This window comes from Phacochoerus africanus, chromosome 8 (assembly GCF_016906955.1).
Source record: "Phacochoerus africanus isolate WHEZ1 chromosome 8, ROS_Pafr_v1, whole genome shotgun sequence".
Lineage (NCBI taxonomy): Eukaryota > Metazoa > Chordata > Mammalia > Artiodactyla > Suidae > Phacochoerus > Phacochoerus africanus.
In genome coordinates, this window is record NC_062551.1 from 120,571,330 (window position 1) to 120,595,771 (window position 24,442).

General features: G+C 37.6%; 1 protein-coding gene across 3 annotated transcripts in view; it reads left to right on the forward strand.

Moving 5' to 3' along the window:
* The window catches only part of KIAA1328 (KIAA1328 ortholog), a 375,101-nt gene that overhangs the window by 330,345 nt on the left and 20,314 nt on the right, over positions 1 to 24,442 (forward strand). For all 3 annotated transcript variants that reach the window (XM_047794154.1, XM_047794152.1, XM_047794153.1), the window contains one exon: positions 917 to 1,025. In XM_047794154.1, the coding sequence (XP_047650110.1) occupies positions 917 to 1,025 (109 nt within the window). The remainder of the gene's footprint in view (positions 1 to 916; positions 1,026 to 24,442) is intronic.

The following is a 24,442-nucleotide window of genomic DNA, read 5'->3' on the forward strand; positions in this document are numbered from 1 at the left end:
CCACACCCACAGCATATGGAGATTCCCAGACTGGAAGTCTAACTGGATCTGCTGCTGCCAACCTCCGCCACAGCCACAGCAATGCCAGATCCGAGCTACGTCTGCAAGCTGCACCACAGTTCACGGTAATGCCAGATACTTAACCTACTGAGCGAGGCCAGGGATCCAACCTGCCATCTCATGGTTCCTCAGTCGGATTCGTTTCTGCGGAGCCACGATGGGAACTCCATGGGGTAGGATCAATTTAATTTGGAGGATCTCAGATAGAAAGTGCTGAAATTTTTTATTTTGTCAAAAAGAGGAAAGAGCTTTTCTTATGATAATTTAAAGGAACAAAATAAATCAATCTACCTTCTTGGCCATTTTTACAGTAAACCCAAATCAGCAAAACTTTGATAGGCCATTAGGTTTAAGAACAAAATCTCTAGTTAGTCTGTTGTTGCACAAATGCCCTTTTTTAAAGCAGCATATTGTGGCTCACTGATGTTTACAAAACCAAAAAAACCCACAGAGTTTTCCATCTGTCATTATTTCATTTCAGGGGATAAAGACTTGGGTATTTTGTAATCTCTAACATATTACTCAGAATGGACATTTCTTTTTTTTTTTTTTTTTTTCCCTAGGGCCACATCCACAGCATATGGTGGTTCCCAGGCTAGGGGTCTAATCAGAACTGCAGCCACCGGCCTACACCAGAGCCACAGCAATGCCAGATCCGAGCCTCATCTGTGACCTACACCACAGCTCACAGCAACACCGGATCCTTAACCCACTGAGCAAGGCCAGGGATTGAACCAGCAACCTCATGGTTCCTAGTCGGATTTGTTAACCACTGAGCCACAATGGGAATTCCAGAATAGACATTTCCATTTCCTTTTATTAAATACCCAAATCATTTCCTTTATTGTTCATGTAGGGACAATGGCAGGAGTTAGGAAAGATGCATCCACATCTCCAATGAAAACAGGAAGTCAAAAGGAGCTCGTTATCACAACCAAGTCATCATTGCAACATGACACCCCCCGGTAAGTTCCAAGGATTCTTTGCTTTGACATTCTCCAGAAGAGAGCAGTTTTTTCAGTTATTTATTAAGAAGTGAAAAATCTTGACCATTTTAAGTGACCCTTACTCCAGAGACATGCCCTTATTTGTAAGCATGTAGATTTAGCCAGGTTGAACTCATGGAGCCCTTTTCTTATACATGTCTTTCCTTACTCAGTAGGGATAATTGGCAAGGATTTCCATAGAAACACAAAGGTAATCCTACCTCTTGTCAGAAAATCTGCTTGGCATTTTATCATGGAATAGTTAGTTACACACTTGCACCGCAAGCTTAACCAACTGAATTAATTGATATTGAAAACTATAGTGGATTTTGTACTACAGTTAAAGGACTGAAAACATTTACTACCAGAGACATTTGAGGAATTAATACTTTGATCAGCCTTGTCTGGAATCAAGAAAGGAAATATGTTATTAAAATTTCCCATATTATACATTTAAGACTAAATATGTAAACATCAGCACCAAAAGGGCTTGGTTTATGTTTCCTTGGGGATATGATTGTTTGAGCACTTAAATTCCTAGCATCTTATCAGACAAATATATATTTTGAGACTTAATTTTAGAGAATTTTGGGGAAGTAACTCTAACATAGTAGATACTAATAATGACTATTATCTGCTAAGTGTCTACTAACAGGGATGCATTGTACAGCCCTTTGTATGCATTATCTGTTTTAATCTTCATCACAGCTTTATAAGGTGGTACTGCTATAGTGCTCACTTTAAAAATGGGGGAAATAAGGCTCAGAGAGGTTGAGTGACTTGTCTAAGTTCACATAGCTAGTAAGAGGTAGAGCCAGCACTTCAGATTGCAAAGCCCATACTCTTAAATATTAGCATATTTGACAATATAACTCCCTGTTTGGGAAGCCATCCACAATCAGAAGATTTAACTAGTTTACCACATTCTTTGTCCATTACTCCTTTCTTTTATCCTTAATGCTGCTATTGATGGTATTTTGCTAAAGATCTACAGTGAGTTGTAGTTCTGAAATATTGATGGGGTTTTCTCAGTGGACTGCTTAACATTGTGGTTGAACGCTTATGCTCAGAGAGGATCCATCCTAGTTGACCTTAAGGGATTTCTTTGGAGGAGTTACAGGTAAAAAGGAAAGACAACCTGGAATTTCAAATTTTGTGAATTTTCCTATTGTTGAGGTTCTTTGAGGCTAAGATCTTCAATGAGATCTTTAATATTACTTTAACGTGTTTTTGATGGTTGCACTTCAGTTTAGAGAGAAGCACGAAAAAGAATAAAATATTTCCCCAGTAAGGGTTTTGTAAAACATTCTCAGTGCACATTTTCTGAAATGACCATATCAATTTTATAGTTTTACAAGCCCAGGTTAAAATTGCTGTGAAGACTCCTATTTACCAACCTTGAAAAAATAAATAAATAAATAAAATAATAAAAAAAATCTTCATCTGTTAGTTCTTAATACTGCAGATCAGCTAAATATAGATGTTCAGTAGCGTCTTAAATAATGAGCATTTGGCTAAATAAAACAATGTGTAGCACACTAGATTTATTCTTAGAAGTGCATGATGACATAGGTTTATTATACAAAATACAGACTTGAAAAAAAAAGATTCAGTACAATAAAAATCAGTTACCAGAAGGCACAGTGGTTGCTTCTAGATTTAATAATCAGGATTATTTTAATAATTTTATTTTGAAGTATTAAGGCATGCATGCAAACCTTCTACATGCAAACTCTTAATGCAAGAAAAAAATCTATATTTCTTCATCCCAACAAAACTTTGCAGGTACTAAGAACAAGGGTAAAAGCCCTTTCCTTTTCTACCCTAAATTCCAAGATTTTTCAAGACCTGCAAAAAAAGGATGGGGGTGGGACAGATAGATGCCTGTGGGAGACAGGTTTTCCTTTGTTCTCTAAAAAGTGCTAACACCTAGAAGAATCCCATATGGGCCCATGTGCAGGTGATAAAACCCAGCATGGCAAAGTCATCTTTCTCATCCACAGTGTAGGTTTTTAATTGTTCTTTCCACTGCCTGTCAATATAATGTGAAATTTTCATTCCCCATTCAAGATGGGAAAAGTTGTGGCTGAAAATGTTAACATTTGCATTTTTATTTGTTGATTTATGTAAAGGACAGCCTCTCCTACAGTAATCCATCACTTGGTGACACCCCAAATATGAATAATGTATTGTAGACTTGCTGTTACAATGTGTAATAAGTGCTACAGACAGTAAAGGAATGTTAACTCTGTTGCAAATGTAATATTTATTGACGCATAAAGTTTATTGCTTTCGAGGTTCAATAATACTGACCATAGGACATTAATATCACTTATCCTGATTTTAGCAGGGCACCTTTGTATGTGGAAATATTCATCTATCTCATGCTAACAAAATAAATATGTAATGTACAATACAAGCAAAGAGGGCTTTATAGTTTTCCATGCTGAAAGCTGCAATGCTTCTTTCTCTCCATTTTGCTTCTGGCTTACTGATCACACACCCCTGAGCTGTCCGAGAGAGTAAGCACAGTGGGCATGTTGGCACAAGAGGATGGCACCACTGAACTAAACAATGCCATGCATTTCTGCTTGCCTGGATTAAGTGATATCCACACACCATTCCAGTTGGAGGGAGGACTAGAGGGGCTTTTCTCCCTGTCATTCTGAACATCTGGTGGGTAGGTGCACCTTTCCTTAGAAAGAAACAAATGAATAATCTTCCTGCCATGACACTGAGTGAGAGTTTACCAATTCTACTTGATCCCCTGGTCTCCAGTGTGAGCCAGAGCTGGGCAAATTACTGATGAATTTGTTATGAGCACAAATGTGGCTGATAATTAACTCTTTTGTGCCTTCCGGAATTAGTTGTGTCCATAAAGCATAAAGATCCTACAAGAAATATCTGAGAGCCAGAGCAAAAGAAGTAATGTTAATTAGCAACCATCAGCTGTAATTGTCATCCCCATTAAGATGCAGAATTATGTATTTCTTCGTTATAAATAACCTTTCTAATTGTACTTGATGTATGCCAATTTAATCAAAAAGTATACTTGCAACAGGCAGATATTTGCATTAATGTAGCTTTGGATCTTCAAACCTCTTATTTCATATTTGACTGGGAAAAAAGTCTATTACCTGCTGTATATTTTTTATATGTTGGTATCTTTTTCTATTCAGATCTGTAGATTTTATATTGAAATGAAGACAAGTCTCTTCTGAGATTGTTCAATGAAACCAAAATTTTGTCACTTTTAAAAATACTGGTGGAGTTTCTATTTCTCAGTCTTATGATAACAAGGTGGTGATTGCTCCAAACTGATAAACAGAGGCAAATACCAGGCCTGCAGCCCCAGGGGTACGTGCTCAGTCCCTGAAGTAAAAGGTTACTTGAGGCCCCTTCTCTCTGTTCTTCCCTGGCTCATGAGTTAAGTCTGGTCCTCTTGACCTCTTCCCCACCCCCACCCCCACCATGAGATGTGAGGAGATAAATGTAGACCTCACAAAATCATGCCCAATTAATGAATTTTTGGAACTGGAGCTGTAGTTAGACTATTTCTGGGAAGTACTATTTACCTCTCTAGCTTTTTTCAGAAAGATTAGTTGTTGTTTTTAATTACAACACTGAGTTGAAGGTTTTTGTTTTACTTTGGTTTCTTTTTTGAGGTATGCTTCAGGCAATGATTTTGCAGAGCTTTGTTGTTGCTGAAGGAGATTAGAAAATATTTGTGAATATGTGTTGAAGGACTTAATAGCTTATTTGGGGACCTTTTAAAAAACAATAGCTTAATTTGTTCTTTAAGACCTTGGCCCTTTGCTGTCAAACCACATGATTAACATGTTCTGAAGATTTTGCTATAAGTTTATACCTTGCCAAGCTTTCTATAGAGCAATTGCTGGTGCACAGTCATGCTCGCAGGCAGTGTTCCCACACAGCTAACTTGAATGTGGCTTGTGGAGATTCCTTGACCATTGACATTGAGATTGAGGGGCACAGGCTCAGAATATTGGAAACCTGGGACCTCACTCTACCAAGCCCAGGCTGGAAGAATCCAAGTACCCTGCAATCTAGAACTTAAATTTCTCTCTTTCTCTTGAAGACAGTGGGGGTTTTTTGTATCTTATTTAGGAAAATGTCTATTCAGGTCCTTTTTTGTTATTGAGTTGTAAGAGTTCCTTATATATTATGGATATTAACCCCTTATCGGATATATAGTTTGCAAATACTTTATCCCAGTCTGTTGGTTGCCATTTCACTTTGTTAAATGTTTCCTTTGCAGTACAGAAGCTTTTTTGCTTGATGTAATCCCACTTCTTTATGTTTGCTTTTGTTGATTGAGATTTTTGTGTCATATCCAAAAAATCATTTCAAAGGCTAATGTCAGGAGTTTTTCTCCTATGTTTTCTTCCAGGCGTTTTATAGTTTCTGGTCTTACATTTAAGTTTTAAATCCATCTCGAGTTGATTTTTTGTGCATAGTGTAAGATGAGGGTCCAGTTTCATTCTTTGGCATATGGGTATTCAGTTTTCCCAGCACTATTTATTGAAGAGGCTATCCTTTCCCCATTGCATGTACTTGGCAGCCTTACTGAAGCATCAGTTTAATGCTTTATTTCTTGGCACTTGCTTCTGTCCTGAGTCTATGTGCCTTTATGCTAGTACCATACTGTTTTTATTATTATAGCTTTATAATATAATTTGAAATCAAGATGTGGTTTCTCCAACTTTGTTCTTCTTTCTCAAGATTGCTTTGGCTATTCAAAGTCTTTTGTGAGGCCATATGAATTTTAAGGTTGTTTTTTCTATTTCATTGAAAAAATCATCAGAATTTTGATAGAGATTACATTAAATCTGTGTATCACTTTGGGTAGTATGGCTATTTAAATAATGTTAATTATTTCAATCTATGAACACAGGATATCTTTCCATTTACTTGTGCCATCTTCAGTTCTTTTCCTCAGTATTTTATAATTTTCAGTGTACAAATTTTTACCTCCTTAAAATTTATTCCCAATTATTTTATTCTTTTTTTTATTTTTTTTATTTTTTTGTCTTTTTTTGTCTTTGTTGTTGTTGTTGTTGTTGCTATTTCTTGGGCCGCTCCCGCGGCATATGGAGGTTCCCAGGCTAGGGGCTGAATCGGAGCTGTAGCCACCGGCCTACGTCAGAGCCACAGCAACGCAGGATCCCAGCCGCGTCTGCAACCTACACCACAGCTCTCGGCAACGCCGGATCGTTAACCCACTGAGCAAGGGCAGGGACCGAACCTGCAACCTCATGGTTCCTAGTCGGATTCATTAACCACTGTGCCATGACGGGAACTCCTATTTTATTCTTTTGATGCTATCATAAATGGGATTTTTTTTTCTCGATTTCCTTGTCTGGTAAGTCATTGTTGTTGTAAAGAGACACAACTGATTTTCATGTCTTGATTTCATATCCCACAGCTTTACCAAATTCATTTACTAGTTCTAGTAGTTTTTTTGGGCATATGGAGTCTGTAGGTTTTTCTACATATAAAATCATGTCATTTGAAGAGTTAATTTTACTTACTAACTATTGGTATGTCTTTTACTTCTTTCTCTCCCTTTTTCCCTTTCTTCTTTTTGCTTCATTACTCTTGCTTGCACTTACAGTGGAATGGAAGTGGCAAGAATGAGCATCTTTGCCTTGTACCAGATCACAGAGGAAAAGCTTTCAGTTTTTCCCCATTGATTATGATGTTGGATGTGGTCTTTTAATAAGTGGATCTTATTGTATTGAAGAAATTCCCTTCTTTTTTTTTTTTTTTCTTTTTATGGCATATGGAAGTTACCGAGCTAGGGGTTGAATCGGAGCTGCAGCCGCAGGCCTATGCTACAGCTATGGCAACACAGGATCTGAGCTGCATCTGTGACCTATGCCACAGCTTATAGCAATGCCAGATCCTTAGCCCACTGAGTGAGGCCAGGAATGGAACCTGCGTCCTCACAGAGACAAGATCGGGTTCTTTCTCCACTGAGCCGCACAGGAATGCCTATGCATATTTTCTTGAGAGTTTTTATCCTAAATGGATCTTTAACTTTTTCAAAGACATGCAAATTGCCAACATGTATATGAAAAGATGTTCAACATCACTAATCAGGGAAATACAAATCAAAACCAGAATGAGATATCATCTTATACCTGTTAAGATGTATATTATAGGAAAGGTAACAGATAACAAGTATTGGCAAAGATGTGGAGAAAAAGGAGCCCTTGTACATTGTTGGTGGGAATGTAAGCTGGTACAGCTATTAAGAAAAAACAGTATGGATGTCCTCAAAAAACTAAAATAGTACTACCATATGATCTAGCAATTCCACTTCTGGATATAGATATGAAGGAAATAAAACCAGTACCACAAAGAGATATCTGCACTTCCATGTTCATTGCAGCATGTTTCCCAATAGCCAAGGTAGGGAAACAAACTAAGTCTCCATTAATGTATGAATAGACTGTGGAATATTATTCAGCCTTAAAGATCTGCTACTTTTTGGAGTTCCTGTTGTGGCTCAGAGGTAACGAACCCAACTAGCATCCATGAGGACACTGGTTAGATCCCACTGACACCTTGCTCAGTGGGTTAAGGATCCAGTGTTGCCATGAGCTGTGGTGTAGGTCACAGATGCAGCTCAGATCCTGCATTGCTATGGCTGTGGCATAGGTCAATAGCTGCAGCTCCAAATTGATCCCTAGCCAGGAAACCTCCATGTGCCTCAGATGCAGCCCTTAAAAAAAAAAAAAAAAAAAGATATGCCACTTTTGACAAAGTGGATGAACCTGGAGGAGGTTATGTTAAGTGAAATAAGCTACACACAGAAATACTACATGATCTCACTTATGTATGTGGGCATATAAAAATATCAAGTCATAAAAGCAGATTGATGGTTGCCAAGAATGGGAAGGTGGAGAAAATGAGATGCTGGTCAAAGGGTACAAAGTTACAATTTTGCAGGATGACTAAGTCTAGAAACCTAATATACAGCATGTTGATTATTGTTAATAATGGTATATTAAATATTGCAAATTTGCTAAAAGAGATTTTAGGTGCTGTTACCACACACCCAAAAAAGTATAATTATATGAGGAGATGGATATGTTAGTTTGTAGTAATCATTTCACTATGCATATGTATATATCAAAACATCATGTTGTACATCTTAAATATGTATAATTTTTATTTTTTTAAATGAATGTTTTTTTCATCTTTATTTTTACCTTAGGTAATTTGACATGAAAATTCAGTTGCTTCCAGCTCTAGATGTGATGGTATAGCCTTTAAAATGCTAAAACAACTGATGGTGTCTTGATCCTTTGCTATGCCATGAAGAGGAACTTTTGCCCCTCTTCATTCTCTGTGGGTTATAAACGAAGGTTTTGGCCCCTTGGCAGTTTAAGCATTGTTTAGTTTCCCACCTTATATTGTCAGTAACCATTCAGATTTAGAGAAGGGAAAGTCATGTTCCTGATGGTAAACATGATCCCTTTTATCTCTGGCAACAAAATTCTGGATTGACAACTGCCAGGGGATTCAAAACCTACACAAGAAAAATATTTCTATTATACTAGTTACAAAAATAGAATGCTAAAAATTTAAATTACCTGTTCACAATCCTTGGCATACTTTAGAGTTGACAGAATGCTTTTAACATACATTGTCTCATTTAAATCTCACCCAAACACCATGAGGTAAGTAGTGATATTTTCCTGTTTTACAAGAAAGTGAGAACTGAGAGAGACCCTGAAACTGTCCAAGGTCACATAATAATGAGGCAGAAAAGACCTGATTGTAACTTTCTGATCCCACATTTCATTGTTTTTTTATTCTTTCACACTGCATAAAACCTAGATTTATGAGATATAGGCACTAAGCTGATAAAATTCTGGTTTCAAGTAGGAATCTGACAGACTTACTTTGTAAGAGTTAGAGTTTATTTTTATAACTAGATAAGAAGAAACTTAGTCTGAGAAGGGGAAGTGCTATGTTTCCATTACACACAACCACCAAATTGCAGTGCTTTCTTGCACTTGTGCCCAGAATCCTAACTGTAGCAAAATCTTTAAAAAAAAAATTCTGACTTTTTTCTCACCTATACATTCACACAAATATTTTTAGTACTTAACCAGATCCCCTCATGTGCCTAGCACATTATAATGTGTTATTCTCCCAGGGTGGAGAGAGAAAAGCTAGAACTAAAATCCCAAACCTCTGCCCCTAGTTTCCACCCCACCCCGTAAACATTGGTTTCTCTTCCAGAATAAGCAGTCCAGGTCACTTCAGGAACTTGCTCAAGTTAATCTTCCAAACCCACACTGTGGATTATGATGGTTGTGTCATTGGCCACCCGGTGGTGTTGACCCTGAAAATTGCCAGGCAACCTACAGAAGCGGGCCTTAGGTCTTTCTAACATCCTCCTCCAGAGGTGGGACTTCTCTCCCACCCACCACCCCACCACCCCCGGGGCCTTGCACTGATGGAAATTGAATGATAGGCTTTCTGTACCACCATAGTCCTTATTGTGGCAACTGCTAATCAAAGACCAGTGAATCTCATAGTTCCCCAGAAATGAGAATGCTTCCAAGCCAGTTGAGGCTCACAGTTTCAACAAGGCCTGGCTCTGAGCTTCCTGTTCCCAGGGAGTAAGTACTTTTTTAGGCACATTTATAGCCTCCCCTCCCGACCGTATTTTTAAGCCAGGATTTTGTAGCCCTCAATTGTTAATAGAGTACCAAGCTCTTCAAAAACCAGAGAGTTGCTACTGATGATTGTAGTCTGGGTCATCGTTTGTTTTCTTATTTAGCTAAGCCCCAGTCTTTGATTTTATGAAACAACTTCCAGAACACAATGCTGCTGCCATATGTAATTTTATAAAACTTAAACCATTACGATTCCTGTGCTGTTCGAATCAAAGCTAGAGTGTGATATTTCAGAGTCTCTTAAATAAAAATGTGAGTTTGAATTATGAAAAAAATAAAATAAAATCCCAAACCTCAAACTAGAGCCTCACAGGTACTTCTTGGGTTCATGTGGTGGGTTTGAACAGCAACCCTCACTGCCTGTGTACAGTATAGCATATGAATGAACTGTGTGTGACAATACTGGCTACTATTGACTGAATGTCTGTTGTGTATTAGGGATTGATTTGGACACATTCAGATATATCCATATGTTCATACACATCACATAGCATCATAAGGCTCCTTTTAATGACTGCCAGAACTCAGTTTCAGAGTATTAGATAGATTTTCTCCTGAGATTTTTCAAGGTGACTTCCAAAAATATGGGCTCCTGGGCCAAGAACTATCATTTTGGTGTTATTTGCCCTCAGAGTATCAGGTTACACACTATACACAAAGTAGCATTTAGTATAACTTTTCCATTTTGTATATATTGTAAATAACAAAGTAAAAACAAAACTTAATGAAATATTGCATGTAAAATGATGATAATACAAAGGATAATCTGAAAACTTGAGAAAAGAATAGATTGAATATGTAAAAGGAAATATGAAGTGGTAAATATACTACTCTCTCATATCAGGAGCACAGAGAGCCCAGCCATTCAAAAGCATTTTCATTTAATCTGGGTTGATAAATTGAAATTCCCTGCCAGCAGGAGCATTACTACCAAGAACAGTTGAATACATGGAAATTCGTTTGTGTTTGATGAAAAGATGTTGCTTTTAATTAAGCCATGATGTTAGGCTGTTACTGTAATTCCCACTGTTAAAAGCCATTAATATAATCATCCATTCCTCTTACACACACTGCTTATAGAGTGTGTAAATTAAGAAAACAGAAATAAATAGGCTCAGTAGAAATAATAAAGACAGTATAATTCCAAGAAATTAATTCAGCTTGAAGAAGCTTGTCAAGACATTCTTGACACTGGAAGAAAGTATAGTACAGGAAAAGTGAAAAACACAATAGCTTATATTTAGTCCTTGACTTCAGGAATCTCACTAAATTAGGTGAAGGGATTATAAGAGCTATTTTATTGTTCACATTCTTCTGTATTTTCCAAATGTTCTATGACAATGTATTACATAGTTTTAAAAACAACATTTAAAAAGAAAATGAAGGGCACACACTTATAAGAGGAAAATCCATTTCAAAATTTTACACTCTGTAGTTCCAAGTAGTTGCAAAAACCCTAAGGTTACCCATGGAACATATGACATAATTATGTTATTTCTTTGTTGAGCCAGCAATAAGTGAGGATTATGCTTCCTTGGTGAGTCTTCTCCAGGGTACTGAACTCTGAAAAATGCTATGATTAGTGACATCTGTTCAGTATTGCCGGTTCCTGCTATCATTTCACAGTTTTTGGCCTTGAGCACCTGTTTCAGACTTGTTCATTTGGTCCAAGGTCATCAAATTCCCTTCACTTCAGTGTTAAACATTTGTGAAGTGTCAGTTGCTATCCTAGGCACTTAAATGCTTTTATAAAAATTCTTTTATCTATGTTACCTAATATAATCAGAAGAAAGTAAAGCTCAGAGAGGCAATTATAGAACAATTAAGAGCTCCGGGTAATAATTATAACGCCTAGGTTTGAATGCTAGCCTACGTGGTTTTGAACAAATTACTTAATCTGTAAAATGGGGGTAATATTATCTCCCACATAGGCTCATTGTGATAATTAAGCAAGGTAATTTACATAAAATCTTGGCCAGTCCTAGTATATGGCTAAATAATAGTTGTCATTGTAGAATTTTCCAGGACCACACAAGCTATAAGAAGCTGAGCTCAGATTTGGACCTTGCTATGGTAATTCCAAACTCTATGTAAGTTCCCTGACAAAAGGTTAGAAATAGGGTTAGGCGTATCTGAGAGTTAGACAGTAGGGTTGTATTTTTTTATTCATTCATTCATTCATTGATTAAATGTTTATTGAGCACCTTCCAGTTCTTGTTATAGGTTCTAGAGATACAGTGTTGAACAAGACAAATAAGGTATGTCTTTTCATCTAGCTTACATGAACAGTGGAGACAGAAGACCGTCAATGACCAATAGTCAGTAAACTAATAAGATAATTTCAGACAATGATAAAGAAAGTAATAATAAAAACAGTGTGATATGACAGTGACTAGAAGCAGAGATGAAATTGAAGTGTTAAGGAAAGCCTTGTTTTATCCATCAATAAAATGAAGGTAATTAAGAAAATACATTTCCCGTGAGTGTGTGTGTGTGTGTGTGTGTTTACTTGTTCAATTTTAAAAGTAATCTTTATAGGTAGAGAAACTGAGGCTCAGGGAATTAAGTAAATCACCCGAGGCCACATACAGCTACTAAGTGGCAGAGCTGAGATTGAATTGTTAGCCCAGTTAATCTGAAACCCGTGCTTTCTCTGCTATATCATACCACCACCCAGAAAGAAGTCTTCTTAGGAAAAGGGCTGGAATTCCCATCATGGCTTAGCAGTTAATGAACCCAACGAGTATCCATGAGGACCCAGGTTCGATCCCGGCCTCTCTCAGTGGGTTAAGGATCTGGTGTTGATGTGAGCTGTGGTATAGATCGCAGACACGGCTTGGATACTGAGTTGCTGTGGCTGTGGCATAGGCTGGCAGCTGTAGCTCTGATTCGGACCTTAACCTGGGAACTTCCATATGTCAAGGGTGTGGCCCTAAAAAGACAAAAAAATAAACAAAAAGGGAAAGGGCTGCTTCTTTGCAGCAACATGGATGGATCTAGAGATTATTATATTGGGTAAGGTAAGTCAGACAAAGACTAGTATCATATGAATCACTTATATGTGGAATCTAATTTAAAGTGATACAAAAGGACTTATTTATAAAACAGAAACAAACCCACAGATTTCAAAACCAATCTTGTGGGGGGGGGACAAAAAAACCAATCTTGTGGTTACCATAGGTGAAACCATCGTGGGGAGGGAAGAATTGAGAAGGTAGTAATAACGTATATACACACTACTGTATAAATTAGATGACTGGAGTTCCCTTCGAGGCTCAGTGGTTAACGAACCCAACTAGTATCCATGAGGATGCAGGTTTGATCCCTGGTCTCTTTCAGTGGGTTAAGGGTCCTGAATTGCCGTGAGCTGTGGTGCAGGTCAAAGACACAGCTCAGATCCCACATTGCTGTGGCTGTGGTGTAGGCCGGCAGCTATAGCTCCAATTCAAGCCCTGGCCTGGGAACTTCCATATGCTGTGGTTTCGGCCCTAAATAGCAAAAAAATAAATAAATAAAATAGATGATTAACAAGAACCTACTTGGGTATAGCATAGGAAAATCTGCTCAATAGTTTGTAATAACCTATACGGAAAAAAGATCCACTTTGCTGTACACCTGAAATTAATACAACATTCTAAAACAATTATACTCCAATAAAATTTTTTTAAAAACTCAAGGAGTTCCTATTGCAACTCAGCAGAAACAAACCCAACTAGTATCCATGAGGTTTTATCCCTGGCCTCGCTCAGTGGGTGAGCTTTAGTGTAAGTCATAGACTTGGCTCGGATCCCACATTGCAGTGGCTGTGGTGTAGGTTGGCAGCTGCAGTTCAGATTCAACCCCTTGCCCAGGAACTTCCATATGCCACAGGTGCCACCCTAAACAAGCAAGGAAAAAGAAAAAAAAAAAAAAAAACAGTCAAGAGCCTTATTCTTCAAAAATATATGTTAGGGTTGTATTTTTTTATTCACCATGCAAATATGCTTGCAAATGTGCCTGTTACTCTAACTCACTGAGCCCGATTCCTCATATGAAAATAAGAATATTAATAACTACCTTGCACATTGGCTCAGAGGATTAACATGATTAGGTATGCAAAGCCTTAACTTGACACTGGGCCACAGTGCACATTCAATATCAGCTTTTCTCTCTGTGTTCTGGGTAACAAGATTTGGGGGGCACCTGGAGCAGTACATGTGAATGATACAGTCCCTGCACCCCCTCCATCCCCCAACACCTCTCCCGCCGCCACCTTGCCAAACACACCAAGTGGCAATATTCTGCCAAAATGTGGCTTACAAGCAAAGTGAGTGACCCTGCATGTGAAGTTATTGATATTAGATTTCTTTCCATAATTAGCCCTTTATAAAAATTCGAAGAGGGCTTAATTCCTTTCAGAACAATGGTTCTAAAATCTACCTGCAAATTGGAATCACTTAGGAACCTTTATCAAAGTACCTATTTCTAGGCATCACCCAGATTTACTGAATCAGAATTGCCAAGAATAGACACTAGTAATGTCTATGTTTTTATTTTCCCAGATGACCCTGACATCAGGGTACTCGGTCTAAAAACACACATTTGGAAGCCCCTGTTCTGGAGCTATCCATCTTCTCACTACTTAACCCCTGCACACCAACATTTTCCCTTTCTTCTTTCTGCCTCCCACCTCCTCCAGGGCCTCTCCTTTCCCTTAGCAATTTTCTTTGGCCATTTTCATCCTCTCCCCAGGGAGCTATCAGAACATATCAGTAAGCCTGCAGTGAAAAAAAAGATGATTAAGAAGCCCTTGAAGAATTCCACTTATCAATCTAAATTGTTGGAGTTCTAACCACCTGGACATATTGTTGCTGGCATTCTCCTCTGTGAAATGTATGGACACAATGTTCTGTCTATGAGGGAACTCTCATCAAACAGGAGAAGGATTCCTAAGGAAATCATTCCTAATGTCTTCTACCTCCTTTTTTTCTTTCTCTGCTTTATCTTTTTCTTAGTACTTATTATCTTCCAATTCTCTATATAATTTACTGATGTGTTTTATTTGTCATCTACCTCTCCTGTACCACATAGAATGTAAGTTCATGAGAATGAAGGTTTCTATTATATTCATTGATATATCCCTGATCTAGAGAAGGGCCTGGCTCATAATAGAGATTCAATAAATATTTGTTGGATGAATGAATGAATGAATGAATGATCACAAAAGGAATGTTTCCTTTTTAAATTTACCAGTTTATGCATTCATGTAGACAACTATTTTCCTTCATTTCTTCTCTGTGTCCGCAAAAGAATTATGGTTTGCACCCAGCTTATACATTTGTTGTGCTTCATTTACTTCCCAGAACTTCCTCACATTTTCATCTAGTTGAAGATTTTCACATTTTATAAGACTTGGAAATGTCTAGGTTTTTAGAAGGTTTCCAGGCTGGAAGACAGCAAGTTCTCAATTGTGACCAGTTTCAGCATGCTTTTTGCAATGGCCTTTGATTGCTTAGAGAATGTCTCATAGTTGTCTTTGCTTAGTGATTACAGAATATATACCATTCCGTTATCTAGTGTTCAGCCATATCATAGAGCTTCTTCTAAAGCTTAACTTTGGTTTGTTTTGATATCCTTGAGTTAAAATCCTTGCACGTAGACAGGCCACATGGCTTAACAGGAAAGGGATTTAGGAGTTCCCATTGTGGCTCAGTGGTTAACGAATCTGATTAGGAACGATGAGGTTGCGGGTTCAATCCCTGGCCTACTCAGTGGGTTAAGGATCCGGCATTGCCATGAGCTGTGGTGTAGGTCAAAGACTCGGCTCGGATCCCACGTTGCTGTGGCTGTGGTGTAGGCCAGAGGCTACAGTTCTGATTAGACCCGTAGCCTGGGAACCTCCGTATGCCGTGGGTGCAGTCCTAGAAAAGACCAAAAAAATAAAATGAAATAAAATAAAAAATAAAAAAGTAAATAAAGGAAAGGGCTTTAGAATTTAAGTCCATAGACTAGGATTCATCCTGCCTCTACAGCTTAGCAGCAACAATGCCCTAGAAACATCTCTTGACCACATAGAACCTCAGTTTTCTAGCCAGCCATTCATGTCTGAACCTTACTCTTTGTTTAGAGATGAAATCAAAATGAAAATACGTATATTTCCCTCTTGACTTCTGAGTTACTTATACATTTTAAGGATTAAAATAATGAAGAGATTAATATTTTCAAAAATAGTTAAATAATTGATTTCAGAATAACAGGGTTTAAACTTCTCTTCAAGGTCTTTGAATTCTGTGCTGGCCAGTAGTTTAGAAATGCTAAGTAGATAAGCAGACTTGGCACCACATCATTCACAGCATAGCCAAGAGCAATTCTGCAAGTATCTCTGGCCTTCCAAGTTGACAGGGGACCAGGTACAATTTACGTTTCCTTAGATTATGCTCTGTGAACATGTGTTTACTAAAGGTTTTTTTCATTTTTGAGGTTTAAATGAAATTGTGCCTGGAAAACATTAGATCTTACTTTAGGAAGGACACCAGGAGAAAAACAGAAAAAATTTAGTACCCTTGAAGTCCAAATTGAGGTCATTAGTCATATTGAAAAAAGGTGACTATACTAGTATAGGCTACATGCTTTGCCTCAGGAAAAGAATGAGCAATTCTGTGCCTGATAATACCAAGAATTCCACTGAATAAATCAAAGGCTTTATCAACGAGAATGCTTTATAAGGAGGGAGATGGAAAATAATGTGGTAGTTAATGGTCATTGACTAATGCATTTTCAGCTCAGCTAGACACTTTTTTACACTGTTTATGTATTCAAATATATACCTTTAATATATTTAAACTTCTCATATTTTCCGCATAAACTATTTGCTTTCGATATTAATGAAATAAGCTCCTCCCCCAAAAGACATGACAGCCCTTTTTTTTCAGCCTACCTTTTCTTTATTGCTTATAAAAAAATTCATTTTAATATTTTGTATTATCTGTAAGTTTTTGTGAGTTTAACCACAAAAATTGAGACAAGCACATATGAAAATTCCTTATAAATAATAAAGGGAAATACATGAATGTTGTTTTCATTGCCCTTAAGACTTCTGGAATATGTCTTCTGTACCTTTTTAGGGACTTGGTATACAATTCTTGGTGTACAAGAGCCACTTGGTTACACATCCTAGATTTACCCACAAAAGGAAGATTCCAAGTTGGTCTTGAAGCTCAAGAGTAATTGGCCCGTGCATTACCTGTTTACTTAAACCAAGCCTTTCATTGATTTTCTTTCTGTCATGGGTACATATTGAAGTAAGGATACCACTGAGATTGAAAGCTCATCTGGTTGATTGGTACCCATCCTTAAATGCTTGTAAAATGATCAGCTGGTCTGGAATATAAGCCTCTTGGGCAGCAAGGGGAGAGTGATTACTATCTTGCATAAGAGGCTGTTTCTTCCTTTCGGAAAGCTAAGAAATTCTGAAGTGGATTGTGACTTGAAGAGGGATCCTGCTTCAGACTTTCCCTGTCACAGGACATGGGCTGCTTGAAAACCCAAGCCAATAGTTAGAGCTGAGAAGGCTTCAGTCCAATGCCAGACATCAAGTGTAAAGCAAACAAACCTTGTATACAGTTGCATGTCTTGTAAAAGCCTTGTGTGCAGTTGTGCATCTTAGCATACATAAAAATTCATCCTTTCTACATTTTGACAATTTAAAAATCACCCAGATTAATGTTCATATTAGATAATAATAATAATAAATAAGTAAGATAAGATGAAAGGTATACTTAGCCATGGGATTGTTTTTTAGTGGGATTGTTTTTTAAATGTTGTGTATGCATTAAATAAATAAAAGGATGCTAGGAGTTCTATTCTGGGGGTTTTCTTCTTTCCAGCGCTCTGAGTAACCCAGCTGAGGCAGTTTCAAGAGCCAGGATGAAAGCCAGGTCTGGGGCACCATGCCAGTTCATGATGAGGAAAAGGATGTTAAGTTTATTTATTGTCGAGGACTCTCTCTTCTCTTCACCCTGGAAGAAGTCTGTACAACAAAAGTCAACATGGCCATGTACTTGGCACTTAGTCTAACCTGATAAATGTTAGAAGTACCTTGCCTTGGGACACAGTCCTACCAGGTGCAGATTGGATCGTTCACCACAAATGGCATTCTGTGTGGACTTTCATTAGGATGCTTCGAAATGTTCTTCCTTAATGAAGTGGTGTCCTCCTCCATGGGTAGTTGGCAGTACGGTGCCAGCTAGCTCGGAGGAGAATTCATCCCATCCAGCCCCATGTCTGCTGTCCTTACAATCTCAGCTTATGACTGACAGATGTTCTGTTCCTAAAATAAAACTTCTTTGTAGGCTGGTTGATATACCTCACAGCCAACCTCTGTCTTCTGGGCTTTGAAAAGAAACACTGGTGGTAGAAGAGCCAGGTTTCAAAAGTTGAGGTATTCTTTCATCTCAGGGGTGGATCATAATTATAACCAAAGGAACAGCTAATTAGTGGCATAACTAAGACTGGAACTGACCCTGAAATCACTGGGAACCATGACATCCTGGATAATAGGAGAGTTAGGAGCCAGCAGGGTGGCTGTGATGCTTGCAGATGAGCCACCCTCTGCCAGGATTTCAGGTTCCCTTTTCTCCTCATCTGGTGCTGCTAGCACTCGGTAGCTTTTCTAGAACTGTCCTCTTTAGTAAGTTCAGGCTTCATCACTGCTTGCCCCAGTCCTTTTATCTTCTCCCTTTGGATATAAATATTTTTGTGAACAGCAAAATGTTTCTACTGATGTACACCTGTAGGTCATATGGCATTGACTTTTATTCAGACCAGAAAGTTTCATGCTAGGACTATAGCATTGTGTCATTACTTGAGTGGAGTCTTTTGTATCAATGTGAAAATTTTAATTTCATGCCCTGTAGACTTCACAGTCTTTTGTGCTCTCTCTGCTCCTCTTGCATAAATGGTAAATCCTTGTGTCATGTTCATTTTAGATTGAAAAAAAGTAAAGTTGATCCATTTGAGATCTCCAAACAAAGACAGATAATAATCTGCTGGCAAAAACTTTTCTTAAGAGGGGAAAAAAAAAAGAATTATTTTCAATGAATATGGCTTTCCATATGGATGAATATGGCTTCAAGGCATGAAAGAAAAAATAAACTTCTTTGTTAACATTGGCTACTGGTACTATTTCATTAGTTCATGTTATCATGAATTTACTGATTGGAATATAAGACATCCTCAAGTGTTTGGGTATCAAAAATAATCAGACTGGGGCCAAGATCTTTTTTAACCAATCATTGCTGGAAAAGAAATTAAAGTAGGAGTTCCTGTTGTGGTGCAGCGGAAACAAATCCAACTAGGAACCATGAGGTTGCGGGTTCGATCCCTAGCCTCGCTCAGTGGGTTAAGGATCCGGCGTTGCCATGCTGTGGTGTAGGTCACAGATGTGGCTCGGATTTGACATTACTGTGACTCTGGCATAGGCCGGCAGCAACAGCTCCGATTAGACCCCTACCCTGGGAACCTCCATAGGCCGCAGGTACAGCCCTAAAAAGACAAAAAAGAAAAAAAAAGAAATTAAAATATCCCTTTCACACAACTATTTATTTGAAAGGGGGAAACATTGTCAATACAAGGAAAATATAACTTAATAGCAAATGAGGTGGAAACAAATCAGAACTTATTTAAATTGGATATTTGATTAAAATGAATTTTTTTAAAAAACGAAATTAAAAGCTTACATATAAGTTTTCCATATCAGAGGTTTAAGATCAAAGGTATCACAGAATTAGAATTATAACTTAATGTCCTAAATTATTTAACATTAACTTCTAAGAGATATATTCATGTAGGCTTTACAAAAATTATGAAATACTATGTGTCCTATTTCAAATTGACTTTCTTACCACCACCTTCAGCCTGTGGTCCTAGTCAGGTTTAACTGCTGAATGAGATCAGTTGTCTATGACATGGGCACCAAGCTTTCCCTCCCTCATAATACCAACTGTAATCCTTTTTAGAGGGCTGCTGTATAGGGATAAGGGAAGATTCATTCAGGAATCTGCTAATGAGTTTTTAAAGAAACTGACACCTGTGATTTGATAGCAATCACTTAAGCACTTATGCTTACTTGAAACAATTGTGTTGGTAATATACATTTTTTAAAGTGCCTTCTTTTTTTTTTGTTTTTTTTTTTTTTGTTTTTTTAGGGCTAGGGGTCAATTGGAGCTGTAGCTGCTGGCCTACTCCACAGCCACAGCAATGCCAGATCTGAGCTGCATCTGTGACCTACACCACAGATCTGAGCTGCATCTGTGACCTACACCACAGCTCATGGCAATGCCAGACCCTTAACCCCTGAGTGGGGCCAGGGATCAAACCTGTATCCTCAGGGATACTAGTCAGATTCACTACCGATGAGCCATAATGGCAACTCCTAAAGTGACATATTAAACTGCCTATAATCCTTCCACACACTGTACACACCACTGTTAATATTTTACTATTTAGTATATTTCCTTCCAATCCTTTTTTTTTCTTTCACTTCTTAGATACTTCTCTTTTTAAGACTAAATTTTTCTACTTTGTCAAATATCTGGAAGTTTAAAAAGCAAAAACTCTTCTTTATGTTAACCATTCCATGAATAAATAAGAAAGAGGTAGGTGAGAATTAGCAGTGCAAAATAATACTGCCTAGATAAGCCTGTTAGCAAGGTTGAGTATTGGAATGAGAGTGTACATGTTTCTCTCATAACTTACCTTGCAGGAAACACAATGTGGTTGTTTCCAATAAAACTTCTCTCCTTTTTTTCTTCTTTATTGGATCTATACACAAATTTAATCTAAAGTATTAATCACTGCTATAAAATGTATGGTATTGGTATATTTTAAACATGACTCCTACATCTTTTAGATGAGAAAACTATATTAAAGTTAAATCATACAATTAGAATTAATTTCTTTGTAGAGGAAAAAAATGATTAAATATAATCTTCCTGACTAGGAATATTGCAAGACACAGGTGTGTACTGGAAAATGCCACTCATATTTGCCAGGCGCCATGCTACTGTGTCAGTTTTCAGAAGCAGAGGCAGCTCTGGCAAGCCATATCACTTTACCTTATGGCCATCTGGAGTTGGAGCTAAGAAAGGATACTATTGTCTTGTTCTGAGCCTCGCTTAAGACATCAAAATAAGGTTGGATTTTCACCTTAGCATACCCCATTTATTTATTCTTTTATCTCCTTCTTTCCATTTATCATTAACTTTGACCCAAACCAGGGAGGTCAGGTTCAATTACTCCGCTGGCCCAGTGCCAGCTGTAATGAGCCAGGAGATCCTGGTCTTCCTGTGAGTCTTCATCAGTTTCAGTCTTTCATACTGACATCTCTTGGATTTCAATATTAAATTTATTGTGCTTTTCCTTGTCATCCAATTTTCTAAATTCTTCCAAACTGAGATAGATGGTTTATCTGTCTGGGTCTTGTTAACTGCCAGAGCCAGTAGCTTCCCCAGTCTCGGTAATGTTCTGTCAAAACTCCCAATTTCTTCCCCATCAAGTTCTGCTTTGTCCATTCCATGTGTTTGCAACAGCCAAAATATTTCACTATTTCTCTTCTCCTGACTCTGCTTCCTTTCCTCTCTTTCTACTAAATCATTCTAATTCTCCCAGCATCAATAAAGCCCTTTGTAAGCAGTTAGAACAGTAAATCAAATGTAGTTTCTTGCACTATTTCTTATCCACAACTGCCTCCCCCCACAACCCAGTATAACACAACAACACAGGAGGAACATGAGGTACATTCTAATCACATCTCTTAAGGTGGTCTGGGTCAGAGGCATTTTCATTAGGAGAACATCCTGGTTACCAGTCCAGCACAACTTGCATTCACAGCATATCAGCTGCTTCACCAGCAGCACCCCATTTAATAAGGGAGTTGGGCAACTGCCTTTTTCAGGATATACGCTGTGTATTGTTGCCCTTATTCATCCCCAAAGGGCTGGATGTTCCCCAATCTCTGATTTTCATCCAAGATGTCACAGACTGTGACCACTTGGAGGTCATATATTAACCAACACAAACTCTGTATGCAGCTGTGTCCAGAATTAGGGAAATAGGCTGAGTCCACAATCCTGAAAAGCCATTTAAGTAGTGACTCTTCTGGGAGCTACCTATACTTATCAACAACATGAATGAACTCTTTAACTCTATATCCCCCTGTTTCTGTTGTTTCATGATTTTGCCTTCTGCCAACATCTATCACTCTTTATGACCAGAGGATGGAAGGGTCTAATATGAGTTATTTTCCTTCCAAAGAATTTCCATTTCAGCTGGCTTACAATCATTCAAGTCTCCCAGCTTCAGCTATAGTACTGAGAGCAAGCAAAACACCTTAATCTCCAGCTCATGCTGTCCCTGCTAATGCAGCCCTGAACACTTGGTTTTACCTAAACTAAAGATAAAAGCCTGTGGCACATCGAGAAACTGTGTGTGGTAGGGGTTGGGGATTGTTTCTTTTCTATTGGGTGGTTCTCCCTAATAGATTCACATAAAGTTTATAAAGTCCATCGGCCCATTTTGACGTTCTTCTTTAAAGGACAGATGGTCATAAAACAAAATACTACCATTTAGTTTTATAATCTTAAATTTCAAACAATGCACTGATAAGTTATTTATGGTATAGAATGTGTTTTCAATAATGTGTAGCATAAAATGGAGTAAATGCATATCCATTCATGCCCAGAACTTTCTCAAGTGCACACTAATAAACAGGATAGCCTGGCATCACTTTGGCATGGTAGAATTCAAAAGCAAGCATTTCTCCTTTCAGTTTTGGTTTCTGAATTATGTTCTCATGAAGTTAGCTTACTGTTTTTCCTACGGGAGCCCAACAGGTAGCATTCTTTGACTCCAAGCTCTCTAATAGAGCTTTTCTCTCAAGATAGCAAGATTGGGGTCTATAAATTTCATTTGTCATTGTGGCTGCCGGCCATATATTAAACTAGGCTTTAATTCATAATTAATAGGAAGATACAACTCCATAGAAAAGAGAACATTTTATATTAAATGGCCATTATCTAACTTCATGATTTCACAAAATGATTAAGATGCTAGAAAATAATTAAGGTATCTTAAGTTTCCCAATACTTAAAAATATAGGCATGAGGAGCAGGGGTGGTAATTTTTTTTAACCTGTGTGCAGCTCTTACTACAATGACAGAAAGAAAAGAAATTCTTCTTAATTTCATTTTTATAGTTGCATAAATTTTCAGATTTGCCCAAATTTTCTTTCCATATTAAAATCTCTGCAATCAGGTACATTTCTTGCGTAGTATTAGTCTTTTACCAAAACACCCAAAAATCAAGAAAAAAAGCCAAAAGTAGGCATCTCATGAACCTTGAATTGTGGGTATTGTTGAAGAGAGGATGGCTCTTTCGGTTAATGATAATAGGACCAACAACCAGGAGAAAAAAAGACTTAACTTAAGACCAACAGCCAGGAGAGAAAATCATACATGTCCATAGTCCTTCATCAAAAATTCTTAGAGCCAAATGTATTTCAGAAATTTCTTTAAGGTAATATGTTATAGATACCATATGGATATGATATATGATATATGATTATTTGTATTAAATGTAATAAACAAGTGTAAATAACCTCATATTAGTTCAGTTCAGATTTTGTGATCAAATAGATTTGGGTTCAGTCAGATACTGCTACCAAAAATGTTGTGGAAAAATTTTCACTTTTCATTATTCTTAAGATTTCATAATTACAAGTAAGGATTCTGGGCCCACGTTACCACTCTTGGACATTTTATTTTATTTATTCCTAAGTCAGGAATCTCCTTAAAAGGCATTGCCCCTGCTTCTCTCTAAATTATTTCTTTATACCATTCTCCTAGATAAAATGCTAGAGTCTACAGGTTTCAGGAGGAACCCATTAAGGAATTTCAAATCCAGTTAAGTATTCACTTTGAGAGACAAAGCTGAATTTAAATTGTTTTTATAATCACTGTCTTATTCAAGAAATAAAAATTCATAGGGATATTTGGTGAAAAATAGGCTTTCTTACACCCCAGTGTCTTAGCCAACCTCCTTGTATGTTACCTCTCTGTTTCCTATGTGTCCTTCCAGGTATAGTTATATATGTACAGTCTTGACTGTGTACGTGAATGTGTGCACCATAGAACTGCCCCATTTTTTTAAGTCCATACAATAGGACATTTACCCAGCCTACTAGTGAAGGAAAATTGAGATTATTTTCCATCTTTTATGATTGCACACAGGCTGAGATGAATATTGCTATATATGTCATTTATACATGAGTGAGGATATAAGATAAATTCTTAGAAATGTTATTGTGGGTCAGAGATAAATTAATTATAAATTGGTAGATATTGGAGTTCCCACTATGCTGCAGTGGATTAAGGATCCAGCATTGTCTCAGGCAGCACAGGTTTGATCCCTGGTCTGGCACAGTGGGTTAAAGATCTGGTATTACCACAACTGTGGCATAGGTTGCAGCTGTGGCTCAGATTCACTCCCTGGCTGGAAACTTCCAAATGTCAGGGGTGCTGCGGACAAAGAAAAAAAAAGTGATAGATATTGCTAAATTGTTTCAATAGAAGTTATACAACTTATGTTCTCAATTGCAGTATTTGAAAGTGTCTGTTTTATTATACTTTTTTTTTTGTCTTTTCT